Here is an 18312-nt window from a genome sequence, read left to right on the forward strand (position 1 = left end):
GTTTAGGCTTCAAAGATTAAAATTTCATTCATAGACTTCTACATTATCAAAGTCAAAAAGTACCTTAGATATTATCTAGCCTAAAGCTCCCATTTTACAGATGAGGAAACTGAGATCCAGAGTCTCATTATCCATTTCTAAAATTGAATATTTTCAAAGAATATAATCACCAAACAAAAGTCAATAAACATCTCTTAAGTACTTTCTATATGCCAAGCACTGTGCACTAAGTGGACTTTTGGAGTGTTCATCAAAACAAAGCTGATAATAAAAAAAATTTTTTTTAAGCCTCAGTTCTGAAAACACACAATATATCTTTAGAGATAATTTTCATTAAGTATCCTAACAAAAATAATTCCAACTCAAATTTATATATTATTAAGCTCTATAAAAGTTTCTTTCCTTAAAACAACACAAGTAGACACAAAAACCAGTTTCCCTTTTTTAAAGATAAGGAAAGTGGACACTTGGGGCAACTAGGTGGTGAAGTGGATAGAGCACCGGCCCTGGAGTCAGGAGTGCCTGGGTTCAAATCCGGCCTCATACACTTAATAATTACCTAGCTGTGTGGCCTTAGGCAAGCCACTTAATCCCCATTGCCTTGCAAAACCCTAAAAAACAAATAAGGAAAGTGAAGTTCAAAATGATGAAGTGACTTGCCTAATGTCCCAGAGCTATAAAGGCAAGTTTTTGAGATTTCCTGATATCGTGTCCAGTTCTCTGTACTATATGATAGTGCAAAGGCAGTAGTGTGTAGTAATAAAATTTCTTGAATTTCATATTAGATAACTGTATCTATAACTGTAAACAGGTAAACTCTACTTTTCTGTTTTTGTTCTTTTGGTGTTTTTTTTTAATTTAAGGCAATGGAGTTAAGTGACTTGCCCAAGTTTGGCAATTATTATGTGTCTGGTGCTGGATTTGAACTCAGGTCCTCCTGATTCTAGGGCCGCTGCTCCACTATGCCTTAAACTACTTTTCTAAATGAAAAATCATAACTCACCATTCCTATCAAGTATTTTTAAAAAATCACATAAAAAGAAATAACAAAAATACCATCCAAAGACTTTCCTCAATTCTTCAGTATGAGTAATAGCACCAATATAAATATTATGTCTACATAATTTGGTTATAAAATGTAACATCATAATCAAATTAGAAGAGCAAGGAAGGAAATATCTACAAAACTACAAGATAAAGGTAATCACAAAAAGTAAAACAAACAATTATGATTCCATAAAAATTTAAAGATATTATACAAAATCAATAGTTAAAAATAAAAAAAGAAATAGTTAAATGGGAAAAATCTTTATAGTATGTTTACCTAGGTATCCAAAATATGTAAAAAAATTGATTCATGCAAGAGAACAAGAACCATTTCCCAATAGGTTAAGTGGTAAAAATCTACAAACTAGCAATTCTCAAAGGAAAAAGTCAAAGCTAGAAATATCATATGACAAAAATTGTTCATAATATTAATAAAAAGTGAAAATGGGGGCAGAGCTAAGATGGTAAAGCAGGGACTTTCTGAGCTCTCCCCCAAACCACTCCAAATACCTTTAAATAATGACTCTCAAAAAATTCTAGATTGGCAGAACCCATAAAAAGACTGGGTGAACCAGAGAACTTCGAAGACTCAGGGAAAGGTCTGCTGCCCTGGGGTGAGAACGAAGTCCATGCCTGGCCAGGGTGAGCCATTGCCAGTAATCCAGGAGCAAGAAGCACTGTGACTGGATCAGTAGCAGCAGTGGCAGTTTCTCTCAGCCCAGGGACTGCCAAATACAGTTTGGAAGACAAATAGGAACACTCTGTCCACTGGGACAAGAATGGAGCTCACACCAGTAAAGGCCTTAGGAGAGCAGACCCAACCCCAGCAGAAGTAGAACAGGTCTCGGGAGTCACTGAATCTGCAGAAGCAGCTGCTTCCGGAGCTCACAATCTACAGACAGTAAGGGGGTCAGAAGGAGATTGCAGGGGCTCTTTGCTATCTAGTGCTTTGTCCATACTCACAATCTGGGACCCCTATCCCAGGAAGAGGAACAGAAGTACAACAGAGTTTGCTGCCATAGCAGAGCAGGGGCCCTCCTCACAGCTCCAGGGCAGAGGGGAGGGTTTGTGGTCACCCACAGAACAGAGCACAGAGCAGGAGAACAATCTGAGCTTCTCATGAGACCTTAGAAGTATTGAAAAGTATTTTGGAAAACAGTTGCAAAAACACTCAAAAGCTTGGGAAGTGCACACTCTACCCTGGAAGAAGAGCCCCTCCCTAACAAAGAGTTAAAATCAAGTCATAGGCTAGGAAAATGAGCAAACAACAGAAAAAAAAAATACAATCATATTGTTACTATGATCATGTGCAAGATCAAAAGAAGAAAGCAAAGTCAAAGTTTCTACATCCAAAGCCTCCAAGAAAATGTGAATTGTTCTCATGGAAGCCATGGAAGAACTCAAGAAGGATTTTGAAAATCAAGTAAAGGAGGCAGAGAAATAGAAGCTGATGGCTTTGTGAGAAATAAAAAAATAAAGCCAAAAGAACGAAAAACTAGAAGAAAATGTGAAATATCTCATTGGAAAAACAACTGACCTGGAAAACACATCCAGAAGAGATTATGTTAAAATTACTGGACTAATTGAAAGCCATTACAAAAAAAGAGCCTAGACATCATCTTTCAAGAAATTTTCAAAAAAAACTTCTCTGATATTCTAGAATCATAAACTAAAATTGAAATTGAAAGAATCCACCAATCACCTCCTGAAAGAGATATCAAAATGAAAACTGCCAGAAATATTTATAGCCAAATTTCTGAGTTCCTAAGTCAAGGACAAAATATTACAAGCAGTCAGAGAGAAACAATTCATATATCATGGAGCCACAATCAGGATAACACAAGATTTAGCAGCTTCTATATTTAGGGATTATAGAGTATGGAATATGATACTCTGCAAGGCAAGAGTGAACATAATCTTTCAGAGGAAAAGATGAATATTCAATGAAATAGGTCATGTTCAAACTTTTCTGATGAAATGATCAGAGCTGAACAGAAAATATGATCTTCAAATACCAGATTTGAGTGAAGCCTAAAAAGGTAATACAGGAAAGGCGAGTCAAACTTCTAATATTCCTGCATAGGAAGATGATACTGACAACTCAAATGAACTTTCTCATTTATTAGAACAATATGGGAGAATATATAGATGCAGAATATATAGATGCAGCACAGAATTTGTAGAGATACTATATTAAAAAGATGGAGCTAATGGGTGAAAGAAGAAAGTACTGGGAGAAATGGAAAGGCTTAATCACTGTCCCTTACCCATTAACCAAAAAGAAAAATGACAATTTTTGGAGGGGCTGCAGGAAAATAAACATATCAGACCCCTTTTGGTAGAACTGTGAATTGACACTATTCTATAAAAGCTATTTAGAGATATTTGAGATATCTGATCAAAAAATGAGGTGGGCCAGTAACATAGTGAATTGAGGGACAATAGATGGTCTACTCAATGGAAAGAGCTAAGCATAGTTGATACATAGTCTTTTATTTTCTCATCATTAAACCAAGATGAGCAAATATAGCTAAATATCAACAAGTAGAAGTCAATGCAGAATAAACAATTATTCTTAACAATAGAATAGGCAATTCATGAACTTGCTAACTACACATTCCTTACTTTGAGCATTAGCCAGCATTCAATATTTAATTAAAACATCAATTTCCTAACTGTAATAGTTTTGGTTTGGGGTTTTTTTTTTTAGTTTTTGCAAGGCAGCGGGGTTAAGTGACTTGCCCAAGGTCATACAGTTAGATAATTATTAAGTGTCTGAGGCCATATTTGAACTCAGGTACTCCTGACTCCATGATCGGTGGTCTATCCACTATGCCACCTAGCTGCCCCTGTAATACTGTTTTAATGACAATTTCTCTTCTGTAATAATTCATAAAAGATTTCTAGTGCTTAATAAAGTAAAACAACCCTGAGGTATAACTTCCCACTTATCAGATTGGACAATATGACAAAAATGGAAAATAATCAATCAGATGAACAATGTACAGAATATAACCATCAGCATATATAAGGTCTTGGCTAAATAACAAGTTAGGCACAGAAATAATCAGGGAGAATAAGATGGACTGTCTTTAGAAGATCACAAAATGTTTTCCAATTTCTTTAACCATTACTGTAAGGCTACAAGTCATGGAGTAGAACTGGACATAATGAATGAGTAGCTTGCAGAACATAACAAATTAATACAAAGAAAAATAATAGGAAAGGATGCCACCAAAGAAATGTGTGATTAAAATACACAGCAAAAGCAAACAATAATTAACGCTCTTACTGCATTGCTCCACTGGCATCCTTGAGATATCAAGAGAAAATGGGAAAGCCTCCAGGAGTATTGGGTGGACTCCCATCATACAATTCTCCAGTCTCAAAAAACAGGCAGGTTAAAATTGGTTTCGATCCACACCACTGGATGTGATAAAATCACAAATACATTTAAGTATTTGATTATAACAGCTAAGAATGAACAACTATCAAAACAAAAGATTCTATTACCTGAAAGAAACCTGAGAAATCAGCATGTCAATGTTGAGGAAATTATGGCCCAGAGCTGTTGAAAGTGAACTGTCAGCTAGTTAGAGCAACAGTCCTGGAGTCAGGTAAACCTTAATTCAAATCCAACCTCAGATATTTGACACTTACTAGCTATGTGATCCTAGGCAAGTCACTTCACTCTGATTATCTTCCAGGGCCATCTCTAATCATCCTGATTCATATCTGACCACTGGACTCAGTTGGTTCCAGAGAAGTAAGTGAGGCTAGTGACTCTGCACAGGACCCCCTCAAGTCAAATCCTGTTCTCCTGTTCACTTGTCGATTATGGCATCACCTCCCTGAAGTCATGGTCTTCTTCATTTTTTTATTTTTATACATGTGTGTGTGTGTGTGTGTGTGTGTGTGTGTGTGTGTATATATATATATATATATATATATACACTTAGTTTTCATTAATCTTTTTCTGCAAGGTTTTGAGTTTTTCATTTTCTTGCCTCCCTCCCTTCCATCCCCACTCCCCAACAGAAAGCAATCTAATATAGACTCTACATGTATAACCATGCTAAATGTAGATCCACATTATCATGTTGTGAAAGAAGATCAAATCCAAATCAGAAAAAAAAATTAGAGAAATAAACAACATAATACATAAGGCAATATGTAGAAATTGAAGATAGTAAGTTTTGGTCTGCTTTTAAACTCCACAGTTCCTTCTCTAGATATAAATGGTATTTTCCATCACAAGTCTTTTAGAACTGTCTTTGATTATTATCATCATTATTATTATTATTATTATTATTATTATTATTATTATTATTGTAGATATTAAAATTTAATAATTCATTTTAAACTGAAAATGAGTTAATTGCAATTCTAGTTAGTTGCAATTCTAGACCTTTGCTCATGATTTTTTTATATTACAATAATTTTGTTATAAGAGTAAACATAAACCCCCCCCCCAAGAAGATGAGAAACCTCAAGAACAGTGAGAGAGAGGAAAAAAAACATACTTCAGACTGTGTTCAGATTCCAACGATTATCTCTGGGGTGAGTTCCTTTCTTCATCTTAAGTCCACCAAAGAAATTGCTTCAATATTTTTCCCATAATTGCTATCACTAGCTGTATTTCCCTCCACTCTATTCTTCCCCACACTCATTTATTCTATTCTCATTCTCTCATTCTCTCTCTCTTTCTCTCTCTCTCTCCTTTCATCCTGGCCCTGTCCAAAAGTGTGTTGTATCTGAGTACCCTCTCCCAAAATCTTCCCCTTCTTCTATCTCCTATTCCCTCTTCCTTCCCCCCATTCCCCCTTATCCCATCCCTTTCTTCTCAATTTTTTCTAGGGTAAGGTAGATTTCTATCCCCAATTAAGTGTGTATGTTATTTCCTCTCTGAGCTATTTCTGATGAGAATGAAGGCTCATTCATTCCCCCTTGCCTGCCCCTGTTCCACTTCATTGAAAAAAGCTATTTCTTGACTCTTACGTGAAATTTCTCCTTTCCCTTCATCCCAGTGCTTTCCTTTATCACCCACTGACTCCATCTTTTTACTATATTATGCCATTATATTCCACTCCTTCCTGTGTCCTGTCTATATATGCGCCTTCTAAACAGCTCCTATAAATGACAAAGTTCATATCAGTTATCAATATCTTCTTCCCATGCAAGAATACAAACAGTTCAACATCATCAAGTTCTTCATAGTTAGTCCCTCTCTTCTACTCCCTCTATGGTTCACCAGAGTCCTGTACTTGGAGATCAAACATTCTGTTCAGCTTTGGTCATCTCAACAGGAAAATTTGAAAGTCCCCTGTTTCATTGAAAGTCCATCTTTTCCCTGGAAAGAGGATGTTCAGTTTCCCTTCCGGAATATCATATTCCAATCCCTACAAGCCTTAATGTAAAATGTTGCCAGATCCTGTGTAATCCTGACTGTGGAGCCTCGGTAGTTGAATTTGTTTTTGGAAGCTTTTAGAATTTTCTTTTATTTGGGAGTTTTGGAATTTGGCTATAATATTCCTGGAAGTTTTTCTTTTGGGATCTCTTTCAGGAGGTGACCAGTGAATTCCCTCAATTTCTATTCTACTCTCTGCTTCTAGGATCTTAGGGCAATTGTGCTGTATTATTCTTGAAAAATGTAGTCTAGGCTCTTTTCCTGATCATGGCTTTCAGATAGACCAATAATTTTAAAATTATTTCTTCTGGATCTGTTTTCGAGGTCGGTTGTTTTTCCAATGAAATATTTCACATTTTCTTCTAATTTTTTACTCTTCTGGAAGAGTTTTATTTCTTTCTCATTTCTTGCAGTCATCAGTTTCCTTTAGTTCCATTCTGCATTTGAAGGAATTATTTTCCTCAGAGAACTTTTTTATCTCCTTTTTCAGCTGACCAATTCTGCTTTTTAAGGCATTCTTCTCATTTGCCTTTTGTTTTGCTTTTTCCATTTGATCTAAACTGGTTTTTAACATTATTTTCTTCAGTATTTTTTTGTATTTTTTTACATCAAGTTGTTGATTTGGTTTTCATGATTTTTCTGCATGGCTCCCATTTCTCCTCCACTCCCCTAAATTGCTTTTCAAAGTCTTTTTTGAGCTCATCCATAGTCTGAATCCATTTTCTATCTCTCTTGGAGGTTTTTGGATACAGAAGCTTCGATTTTGTCATCATATGAATATGTGTTTTGATCTTCCATGGGACTAAGGTAATTCTCTATGGTCAGATTCTTCTTTTTCTGTTGTTTACTCATTTCCTCTGCCCAAGACTAACTTACAGAACTTCCAAGGCACTGGGCTTTTTCAGGGGGGACACCCCACTGGGACCTTCATTCCTCCAAAGTCTTATGCTCTCTTGACTGTGCTTTCATATGTAGAAGATCCCAGCACTACCCTCTGACCTGGAGTTGTAAGGAGGGGCCCTGCTGGGCTATCTTAGTATGGAAGCCCAAACTGCAAACTGGATCTGAGTGTGGGCAAACAGCAGAGTCCTGCCCCCCAGGGAGAGCAGAGATATTTCTGCCTTCTCCCCTGGCCCCCTTACCATCTGTAGGCTGTGCTCTAGAGGTTCAGACTGGTTTCTCCAGATTCTCACTGCAGGTTCTGTGGCCAGTGCTCTTCACTCCACACTCATTCTGATCTAACTGAAATCTCTCCCCACCTCCTTCAAGCTGCTCCTGGGCTACACTGCAACCTGGGCTTTTTTCAACTCCCAGTCCTGATGAAACACACCTTTTCCATCGAACTTCTAAGTTATCTTGGAACTGGGAAAAATGTATCACTCAGTTTTTCTGTGGGTTCTGCCCCTATAAATTTTGGCTAGTCATAATTTGATGGCTTTTGGAGTTTCCTGGGGAAGGAGTTCCCAGGAAATGCTACCCTCATACTGCCATCTTGGCTCCGCCCCCCTCATGGTCTTTTTTCAAAAATGAAGAATAAAAAATAACAGTTGCAGAATATCACTTGGGATTGGAGTCACAGATTATATAAATCAAATTTTGAAAGAATTTGTCCCAATATTCTTAAGAAAATAATTATACAAGGTAAAATGACAAATAAATGGCTCAAAAGACAATGCTTCTATCAATATATTGTCTTATGGCGATATTTTCTGTTTAGCTTATGTTACTTTTCTTATTTTTAATTTAACTGTATATTTATTAAAAAACTTAAAGGGCATAAAGCCCTAATCTAATAATGTGAAATATTATTAAATTCTACTTTGCTCAATTTTTTTCTATGTCTAGTTTATATATACAAAGCTATTTATCACTACCAAAAAAATTAAACCCAGTTATAACAGTTGATAACAGAAGAATCTGAGGAACTGTTATCCAAGTTAAGAATTGTCTGAGGGGCAGTTAGGTGACACAGTGGATAGAGCACCAGCCCTGGAATCAGGAGGATCTGAGTTCAAATTCGGCCTCAGACACATAATAATTGCTTTGTTGTGTAACCTTGGGAAAGTCATTTAAACCCTGTTGCTTTAAATAAATAAAAAAAAATTTTAAATTGCCTGAAAACTCAAATATAATAAATGGCAGAAAGATCATAATGCTCACTTGCTCTTTTAGCTCACTTCTGTATTTCAAGACCTTACTGTGGTTTTCAGATTCTAGATACATACCCAGTGAGGTTAGGACAGCACTTCATCTCCAAAAGACCAGTCTGATCCAATGCACATGCATAAATATCAATAACATGACCAGTTGTAGCAGCTCGATTAGCCAATGCTTCAAAATGCTAAAAAACAAATTAAAAAATATTAAATAAAAACAGTATTTACATTTTATATTCATAAGTATATGTGTATTATATTCATAGCTAGTCAAAATGTGGTTAGTGTGACATGGAGTCAGAGGACCTAAGTTTGAAAAACACATCTGTCACTTAGTACCTATATGACCTTCAACAAATCCCAAAAGAGATATCAAAAATAAGGGAGAAGATCCAAGAGGCAAAATGGTACAGGTCAGGTGAAACAGACTCAGACTGAAGTACAATCAGAGGCAAATCAACCTGATGAAGCCTCTGTAGGTACAGTAGACTTTAAAAAGAGCTTCCATCCTTCTACTCTCTCTAAAAAGGGCTTATATCCCAGTCAGTGCCTGATATTAAAGGAATGAGAAAATAATTTCTCATAGGTTTAATCCTTTCAGATATACTCAGAAAACATAAAGTGAAATTAAAAGATAAGCTAAATACAGGGTTTTTTTTGTTTAAAAATATAGTATTTTCCATTCCTGTTCTGCTTCCATTAGAAGAAATTGCTAAAGAATCTTATTAGTAACTAAAGAACATTAACTATTATGATACAATACATATAACACTTCTCCATGGCTAGATACTAATACAGGTTTTTTAAAGTCCCTATTACAAAGTAAAGAAATAGAACAGCTAAGTACTCTAAAGGATTTGATAATTTAAAATCTTACATTAGTAACAATAATAACACTAGAATCAAATACAAAAGTTATAAAGATTTTGAATTTCTGATTTCTACTTAAATCATATTATAAGTATACAATGATAAACAAACATATACAAATTATTATGTCAATATTTTCCTAGATTCCAATAATCTCTGAGATTGTGAACCATGATAACTTTGAATGCTATTATATATGGGCATCAGATCTGCTGGTTAAAATGGCAAAGATCTAAAAACAGCAATAGATCAAATAATAACCAAGAAATTCTCAAGAGAACTAAATTAAACACCTTCAATCAGCTAAATACTTAAAAAGCCAGCCAGAACCTGAATTGTTTCTCCTGCAGGCAAGTCAACATAAGCTCATGTAAAAAAGCCAAGAGCCAGATGACATTAGACCCACTCACCAGGGGCATCTGAAACCTCCAGTACCCTGTGCTCATGGATCTGGTAATACAGTAAGACAAAGTTCCTAAGAAACCCAGAGCATTCTGACCAAGATAAAAGAAAGCACTCTGAACCTCAGACCTGACCCAGAGGGGCTGGAAATCCTCTACTTGTCTCGAATAGGTTTTGGTTTTTTCCTAAATTAGGAATCTTCTGTAGTTTCTCTACCACTTTTAATATGGTAACTTATGTCCTCAATTAGTTTGGCTCAAACTACTTTAAGGTATCAAAATTCCCAGTCTTTTTTCCCCCTCTACCTTCTACCTACCTTTTCCACCTCCTTCCCTTCCCCCTTCACTTATCAAACCTTTCCCGGGTTTTGAAATTTTCCTTAACAAATTTCTTGTTACTTCTTTTATTTCTCTATTCCTTTCCTTTTTTCCCTTCTAAAGGTTAATTCAAAATTCCTCTTCACTTTCCTTTCAGTCACTTTTGTTAAATTTCTTTTCTACACTTTTCTAATTAAGATTACTTTGCTTTCTTAATTTTCTTCTATTTTTATTTATTCTGAATCATCATCTGTATGTAATCTTATTTATGCTTCTTTGTGTTCCTCATAGAATTAAAGGTTTTAAAACACCAAGTGTGAGTTTCCTCTTCCAACAGTGTTATTATCCTTGTAGTTCTTATCCTTTGCCCCTTTATTCTGTGTGTTTCACCTTAGATGAAGGGAAGTGATGAAATAATGAAAGAAGTATGACCTTATGGTAGACATTCCCCTATGTCCTTGATTCCAATTTTACCCCCTATTCCTTACCATATCTTTTCTCCATTTGACATGTAATCTCCTGCTTTGATGTATGCCCTCCCCTTCCTGCCCCTATCTCCAGAAGCCAGTTGATCACAGGAACTTATTTCCCTTCTCCACAGTCAAGATATTGCCCATGGAAACAAAAAACTCTCTAAAGAAACCCTAACCCTGCGGCGGCTAGGTGGCTCAGTAGATAAAGCACCGGCCCTGGAATCAGGAGTACCTGAGTTCAAATCCAGCCTCAGACACTTAATAATTGCCTAGCCATGTGGCCTTGGGCAAGCCAATTAACCCCATTGCCTTGAAGGAAAAAAAAATCTTAAAAAAAAAAAAGAAAGAAACCCTAACCCTGCATCAAATCCTGGTAAAGACAATCCACTGTGAGGTACCCACTTTTCATTTCAGAATATCTTCCTGCCATAGAAGTGCTTGTCCTTTGGTAGCACCTCTACCTGCAAACTCCCACAATGCTCATATAGCCTTCTTGCTAAAAGATTATAAACTTCAGTTTTCTTCTGCTGTTACAGTGAACTTGATTAGCATATACATTCAAAGTCCTTCAAAATCTTATTTGCTCCTATCTACCAGTCTTGTTATTTTCTTATTATCTTGCCAACCTTGCTCCCTGCCATGAACTTGAGATCCAGTGGCAATTATCAAACATAACCCTGAAGGTGAGTGGGATGAACACAACCATAAAATGGAAGAGGAAAACGGAATGAGTTAGAAAGCAGATCCAACAATATATTGTTTAGAAGAAGTCAATGTGATACACCAAGATTCAGACAGATTAAAGAGTTGCAGTGTAACTAATTTTACTTCAGGAGAATTCTAAGAAGCAAGGATAACAATCATGATATCACACAGGGCAATAATAAAAACAGACATGGTTAAAAGATGCAGAGAAATATGTTTAAGGAATAGATAATGAAATCAAAATATAATGAAATTACATCAAATGATAGCAAATGCAACAAAGAACATATAGCCTATATAAGATGCTGTTAACAAAATTACAAGGCAAAATAGACAAAAAAACTATAATACTTGGAAACCTCAAAGGGTCCTTTTTTGGAACTATGAATATTTAAGAAAAAAACAAAAACAAAGAACTAGAGTCTAATTTTGGAGAAGTTAAAAAAAACCAGACATGATAGATCACTGGCAATTACTGCTCTGGAATAGAAAGAAAAATAGATATTTTTCAGCTGCAAATGACACCTTTACAAAAATTGACCATGTGCTACAGAATAAAAACCTCATAAACAAATGAAAAAACAAAAATCCAACCCTCAGAAGCACCTTTAATGATCATGGCACAACAAACATTTGAAACAGCTTTTGCAGGAAGGATTCTAACTTCAATGGAAACTATTTAATCTTAAAGGATTAGTGGGATAAAGAACAAATCAAGGAATAATTTTATCAAAAAATGACTACCAAGAGACTACATACCAAGACCTTAAGGAGACTGCTAGTTGTCATAGTGAATAGAGCACAAGGCCTGGAGTCAGGAAGACTTGAGTTAAAATTTAGCCTGAGACACTTACTGTGTGAAATCATTTTATTTTTATCTGCCTGAGTTTCTTCTTTGTAAAATGGATATAATAATAGTATCAACCTCTCAGGTAGTTATGAGAATCAAATGAGAGAAATGTGAAAAGTGTTTAACATAGTACCTGGCATATAGTGGGCATTTAATAAATCCCTGTTGACTTCCTCTAATGCCAGTAAAACCCAGCCAGAAAAAATAGAAAAAGAAATTCTATTCAAAATAGATATAGAATAGACACAAAATATTTGAGTCCACCTACCAAGATACACAGGAATTATTATGAGTACAACTATGAAACATTCTTTACAGAAATAAAGACAAATCTCATTAACTGGAGAGATTCATGACTGATATGTGTCAATATAAATAATACTATTTACTTATTCAGTACCGTAACAATGAAACTTTAAAAGGATCACTTCATAGAAGTTAGGGAAAACTGGAGGAAAAAAGATCAAGAATCTCAACAAAATAATGAAAATATGTGGGAGGGAAAAGAGTCTAGCAATAGGAGACCTGTAACTATTTTACAAGACAGCTGTCATCAAAATTATTAGCACAATAAAGCAAAAGTCAATGAATATAGCTGTAATGGATTCAAATAAACCCTAAAGACCCTAACCACTTATGTAAGGACTCAATATTCAATAAAAATTACTAGGAAAACTTGAAAATCACATTGCAGGAATTAGGGTAAGACCAACATCTCACACCAGAATACCACGATAAGCTCCAAATTGATACAGGACCACAATATAAAAAGACACATCAAAGAAGCAGGAAAGGAGATGATATCTTTCTCAGTTATTAAGAGGAGACAATTTCTTAAAGAATAGAAAGGATAGGGGTGGCTAGGTGGCACAGTGGATAGAGCACTGGTCCTGGAGTCAGGAGTACCTGAGTTCAAATCCGGTCTCAGACACTTAATAATTACCTAGCTGTGTGGCCTTGGGCCAGCCACTTAACCCCATTTGCCTTGCAAAAAACAAACAAAAAAAAAGAAAAGATCACAGAATATAAAGTGGACAATTTCAAATTCATAAAATTGCAAAACTGGTTACACAAATAAAATTATGCCATTAAAATTAGTAGAGAAATAGTAAACTAGGAAAAATATTTGAAGCTAGTTTCTCAGACACAAGAGAGACAGAGAGACAGAAGGATGATTGTAATTGTCAAAGGATAGGTATGGTTGTTTTTCAAAGTAAGAATTAAAGTTATCAACAATAATATAAAATGGTCCAAATCACCAACAATAAGAAATTAAAATATTTCCAAGGTTAAATCTCACTCAATCTCCAAAGATTAACAAAGATAATGAAAAGGGATTGAAATGATGTTGCTAGGGGGGTATAGGAAAGAAGATACATGGATGTCTTGATGATGAATCTGTGAAGTCTGGTCAATCTAGAAAATAATTTGATGCTATATCCAAAAATTAATTAAACTATACATACCCATTAATCAACAAGTGAACACCACCTTCTCATACCAAACATTAAAATTAAATTAAACTAAAGCAAATCCATTATCCCTTTAAAGAGTGTAGATTAGTGATTTAAAAAAAAGAAATTTGATTAAATCTGATTAAAATTAAAATTAAAAATTAAATTAAAAATTAAAATCTGATTAAAAATCCTCTAGTTATCATCCTCTGTAACTAAGTGGCACAATGTATAGTGTTTCAGGCCAGCTATCAGAAAGACCTGAGTTCAAGTTTGGTCTCAGACACTTTCTAGTTGTGTGATTCTGAGCAAATCACTTGACTTCTGACTGCCTCCACTTCCTCAAATATAAAATGAGGATAATAAAAAAATTCATTGTACAGGGCTGCTGAAAGGATCAAATGAGATACCATATTTCCCCAAACATAACACCTGATTTTATATTAATTTCTGCTCCAAAAGATGCATTTGGGCTTATTTTCAGGGGCTGTCTAAAGACAGGCAGCCATGGGAATCATTTTGTGATCTAGTCTTCTCTTTGCAAGGAAGTTCTTCATGTCTTTAGTACAGTGAGTACTGACTGAATCCCAGACTAACAAGACCTTGCTTGTGTGTACCAGGTTTTCAGTTTCAAGACCATAAATGCCTAAAAAACATTCAATCTTATCTTTCTTGCCCTTAGTGATGATTAGAGATGGGGCTTTCTTTCCATCCATCAAGTTTATACATTGTCCATGAATTATGTCTACTCATTCAGCAATAAGTTTCTAAGTCATCTGTTTACATAGGCATTTATCTCTCGTCCAAAGGTGCCCACTTAGGTATTTACAAATACTTAATTATAATTTATATTATCATTTGTTTTAAGTATTAATGTCAACATTATTTATTTATATCTAATTAAATAATATTAATTTATAATTTAATACATCTGTCTTGTGTTCAACAGACATACTAATGTGTCCATCTGACTGATAATCTTAACAGGGTTTATTTTGGGGGTAAGGCTTATATTACAAGCATTCTGAAAAATCATGTTAGGGTTTTTCAAAGAAATACAGTAATAGGGCAGCTAGGTGGTGCAGTGGATGGAGCACCGGCCCTGGAGTCAGGAGTACCTGGGTTCAAATCCGGTCTCAGACACTTAATAATTAACTAGCTGTATGGCCTTGGGCAAGCCACTTAACCCCATCTGCCTTGCAAAATCCTAGAAAAAAAAATACAGTAATAGTTGTAAAGCACTTATCACAGTGCTTGGCACATAATAAGCACTACATGAATGTTAGCTATCTATTATAATTACTATTCAACTCTGTCAAGTGCTCCTGCTAAACTCTTCAAGAGAGATCTATTTCTGATGAAGACAGGTAGCATATCTTTAAATAACTGTCTAAGGTCCAGCCTACTCTCCATATAAGATGTGTTCACTTAATTGTTTTAGAGGAAGATACGAACTTTTCTGATCTGGTCAAGTCTAAGCACTAGTTTAAAAGGAAAAAAATCAGCAATTCCAATTAACTTAAATTGCTCATTTACTCTACCTTTTTTCCCTGATATAATGTCTCCCAAATCAATCCATATCTATTCAAATTCAAATAAAGGTATGTATCATATTTGGGAAAAGTCAAAAAATGTTTGTGTTTTACCTTATTCATTATGTAAAATTAATAAAAACTGAAACTCACTTTAGTTCCCTTTTTTACATATTTGGCATTATCTTTTTCAATGTCATGCCAGGATCTTATAGGAGTCTTTAGTTCATCTCCAACCACCATTCCAGGCCCCTGAGTAGCTGGACCACCAATGAACATCATAATACGAGCACCAGTGTTTGGGAAAGTGCACTGTTAAAAGAAAGCAAAATGTCAAAAATAGTTTAATAAAAATTATCTTCTTTAATACTTCAAAGATTACAGTAATTTAAACAATAATAATAACAACACTTAAATAATTCATAACTCTAACCAATTCAATGACCAGAAACAATCTCAGAAGACTGATGGTGAGGCTTGCCTAGTGCCTGCCTCTCATTAGATAAGGGACAGATCAGCATCACAAAATGAAGTATATATTTTCAGTCATGGCCAATATGCTTATTGGTTTATTTGATTATACTCATTTGTTACAAGAAGAGCTCCTGGGGATGGAAAGATGGGATTAGTGGGTAATGACAATAATAAATTACACAAGTAAAAATAATTCAAGGATCAGTGATTATAGTATTATAGAACTCTATAATTTATTATACAACCTCTATAACTTAGAAACTTTTATTTATGAGCTGCTGTGGCTAAAATAATTTTATTTCTACTAATGGCAATCTTCTCTGACCTTAGTCCAGTTGATTCTTGGACAACAGACCTGAAAACCAGGTCAGCAAGTACTCAAAGACTTTTTAGGCTACTTGTCAAGAGCCCTAATGCTAAATTGATATGGGCCTTCAATCAGTTTCACTTCATCCCACAATAAACCACTGGAATAAGATTTCAATGGAAGGAAGGGTCTTAAGTTTAAAAATTTACAAATATAATTGTGATATAATGTATAAGTTCCTCCCTGTCAACAAATTCTTATGCTAGTTAATGAAAGGGGAGAGATGACAGAGAAGTTGCATTATGGAATAAAAAGTTTTAAGACATAAACTTTTCAGAGTGAAACAAGCAGAATCAGGAGAACAATTTACATGCCAACCACAACAATGCAAAATTTAAGAACTCTGTTATATGTTTTTGGTTTGGGGGGGTTATTTTTTCTTAATAATACTTATTTGCAAGATAACTTGGGGAGATCTACGGGAAGGCTCTGTTCCACTGGGATCAGAGGGGGAGGCAGTGCCAGGATCATGCCAAGCTCCAACCTTCCAGAAACAGCCCATGGAATGTCTAGGTCCCCTGGGGGTGCCTGATTTTCAGACCTCCCAATCCAAGGATAACCAGTTTGTAAGATCAACAGGAAAACTCTGCCAGAGTAAGCTCAGAGCCTGGATCAGTGCAGCCATGAACCAGCAAACAGAAGCAGGCCTGGGAAGCCATCCAGCAGCTGCTTCCAGAGCGCTCAGACTATAGACAGTATGGGAGTGGGGACAGACTGTCGAGGTCTCTCCTCTGTCCCTCAGACAGGACTCTAGGGCTTTGTCCATATTCAGAACCTGGTCACAGTCTGGGGCCCCCTAATGCCACAGCAGAAGAGGGACCCTCTCCACAGCTTCAGGCAGAGAGCTTCTGGTCATCCACAGACCACAGCTCAGGCAGGAGAACAGTCAGAACCACCCATAAGACCTTGAAGGAACTGAGTTCCTCGTGGGAGGTGTCCCAATAATACTCAAAAGCTCAGTAAGCACCCCAAACCAGAGCATAGGCTGAGAGTAAATGGAAAAAAAAAAAGAATCTGACCATAGATAATTACTTTGGTCCCATGGAGGATCAAAAAAATACACATTTAGAAGATGACAAGTTCAAGTTTCTGTATCCAAAGCCTCCAAGAAAAATAGGAATTGATCTCAGGTTATGGAAGAGCTCAGAAAAGACTTTGAAAAGCAAGTAAGGGAGGTAAAGAAAAAATTGGAGAGAGAAATGAGAGCAATACAGGAAAAACATGAAAGCCAAGTCAGCAGCTTGATCAAGGAGACACAAAAAAATACTGAAGAAACAATATGTTAAAACCAGTTTAGATCAAATGGAAAAAGTAGTGCAAAAGGTTAATGAGGAAATTAATATTTACTTAATACAAGTGATACTACTATTAAGAATTAAAGAAGGGAGTCATTGAGACTTAAGAATGATGTGGGGTGGCTAGGTGGCACACTGGATAAAGCACCAGCCCTGGAGTCAGGAGTACCTGGGTACAAATCTGGTCTCAGACACTTAATAATTCCCTAGCTGTGTGGCCTTGGGCAAGCCACTTAACCCCATTTGCCTTGCAAAAATCTAAGGAAAAAAAAAAGAATGATGTGAAAAAGGAAGCACCAATAGGAAAAAAAGACATAATAATCACCTCCAGTAATCCTACAGCTATGGAAAGAGCCACCCCTGAGGATCGCAAAGGTCTCTTGCCCTGGGGAACAGGCCAAGGGTCTCGTTGGAGTTCTCCCAGAAGATCTGTAAGATTCATGTCTATTTTCTGTACTGGTTGTAAAAATCTGTAAAACAAAATTAAACAAAAAGGACTCATTGTAAAATTTTCCAAAATCCACTCAAAATGTCTCATAAAGCATATCTTAGTAGACAAGACGCAAAACTGATTATCTAAGCACAACACTTCAGAACCTAATCTCTCACTTACGTATAAAGTTTCCTGTTAGTTTCTCTTTGAAAATAAAAAGTAATTGGTTATGTATAAAAGTCAAACTCAGGATCATTTTTCTTTCACTTAACATCAAAATTTATTGCAAAAAAAACCCAAATTAATATCTCTTAAAATTTATAACAAAAATAGGTCAAAAAATCTTCTGTAATAAAATGTAATAAACATTAAACACATACACAAACTCAGGCAATTTCAGTTACACAAACATAGAGTACCTGCTAAGAAATGAGTAAGACAAAAAGATGAACAAAAGACTATATTTAATGAACTAACAATAATCTACTAAGGAGGGTATACGTTAACATACAAGCATAATAAAAATTAGA

General features: G+C 35.6%; 1 protein-coding gene across 1 annotated transcript in view; it reads right to left on the bottom strand.

Annotated features, from left to right (window-relative positions):
• SEC23A (SEC23 homolog A, COPII coat complex component) overlaps nucleotides 1-18312 on the bottom strand; it is an 81361-nt gene that overhangs the window by 38231 nt on the left and 24818 nt on the right. Inside the window, exons 7-9 of the mRNA XM_074213421.1 lie at nucleotides 17675-17819; nucleotides 15367-15525; nucleotides 8680-8795 (exon numbers count right to left, since the gene is read on the bottom strand). Of these exons, the coding sequence (XP_074069522.1) occupies nucleotides 8680-8795; nucleotides 15367-15525; nucleotides 17675-17819 (420 nt within the window). The remainder of the gene's footprint in view (nucleotides 1-8679; nucleotides 8796-15366; nucleotides 15526-17674; nucleotides 17820-18312) is intronic.

Source organism: Macrotis lagotis, chromosome 1, assembly GCF_037893015.1.
Source record: "Macrotis lagotis isolate mMagLag1 chromosome 1, bilby.v1.9.chrom.fasta, whole genome shotgun sequence".
NCBI classification, from domain to species: domain Eukaryota; kingdom Metazoa; phylum Chordata; class Mammalia; order Peramelemorphia; family Peramelidae; genus Macrotis; species Macrotis lagotis.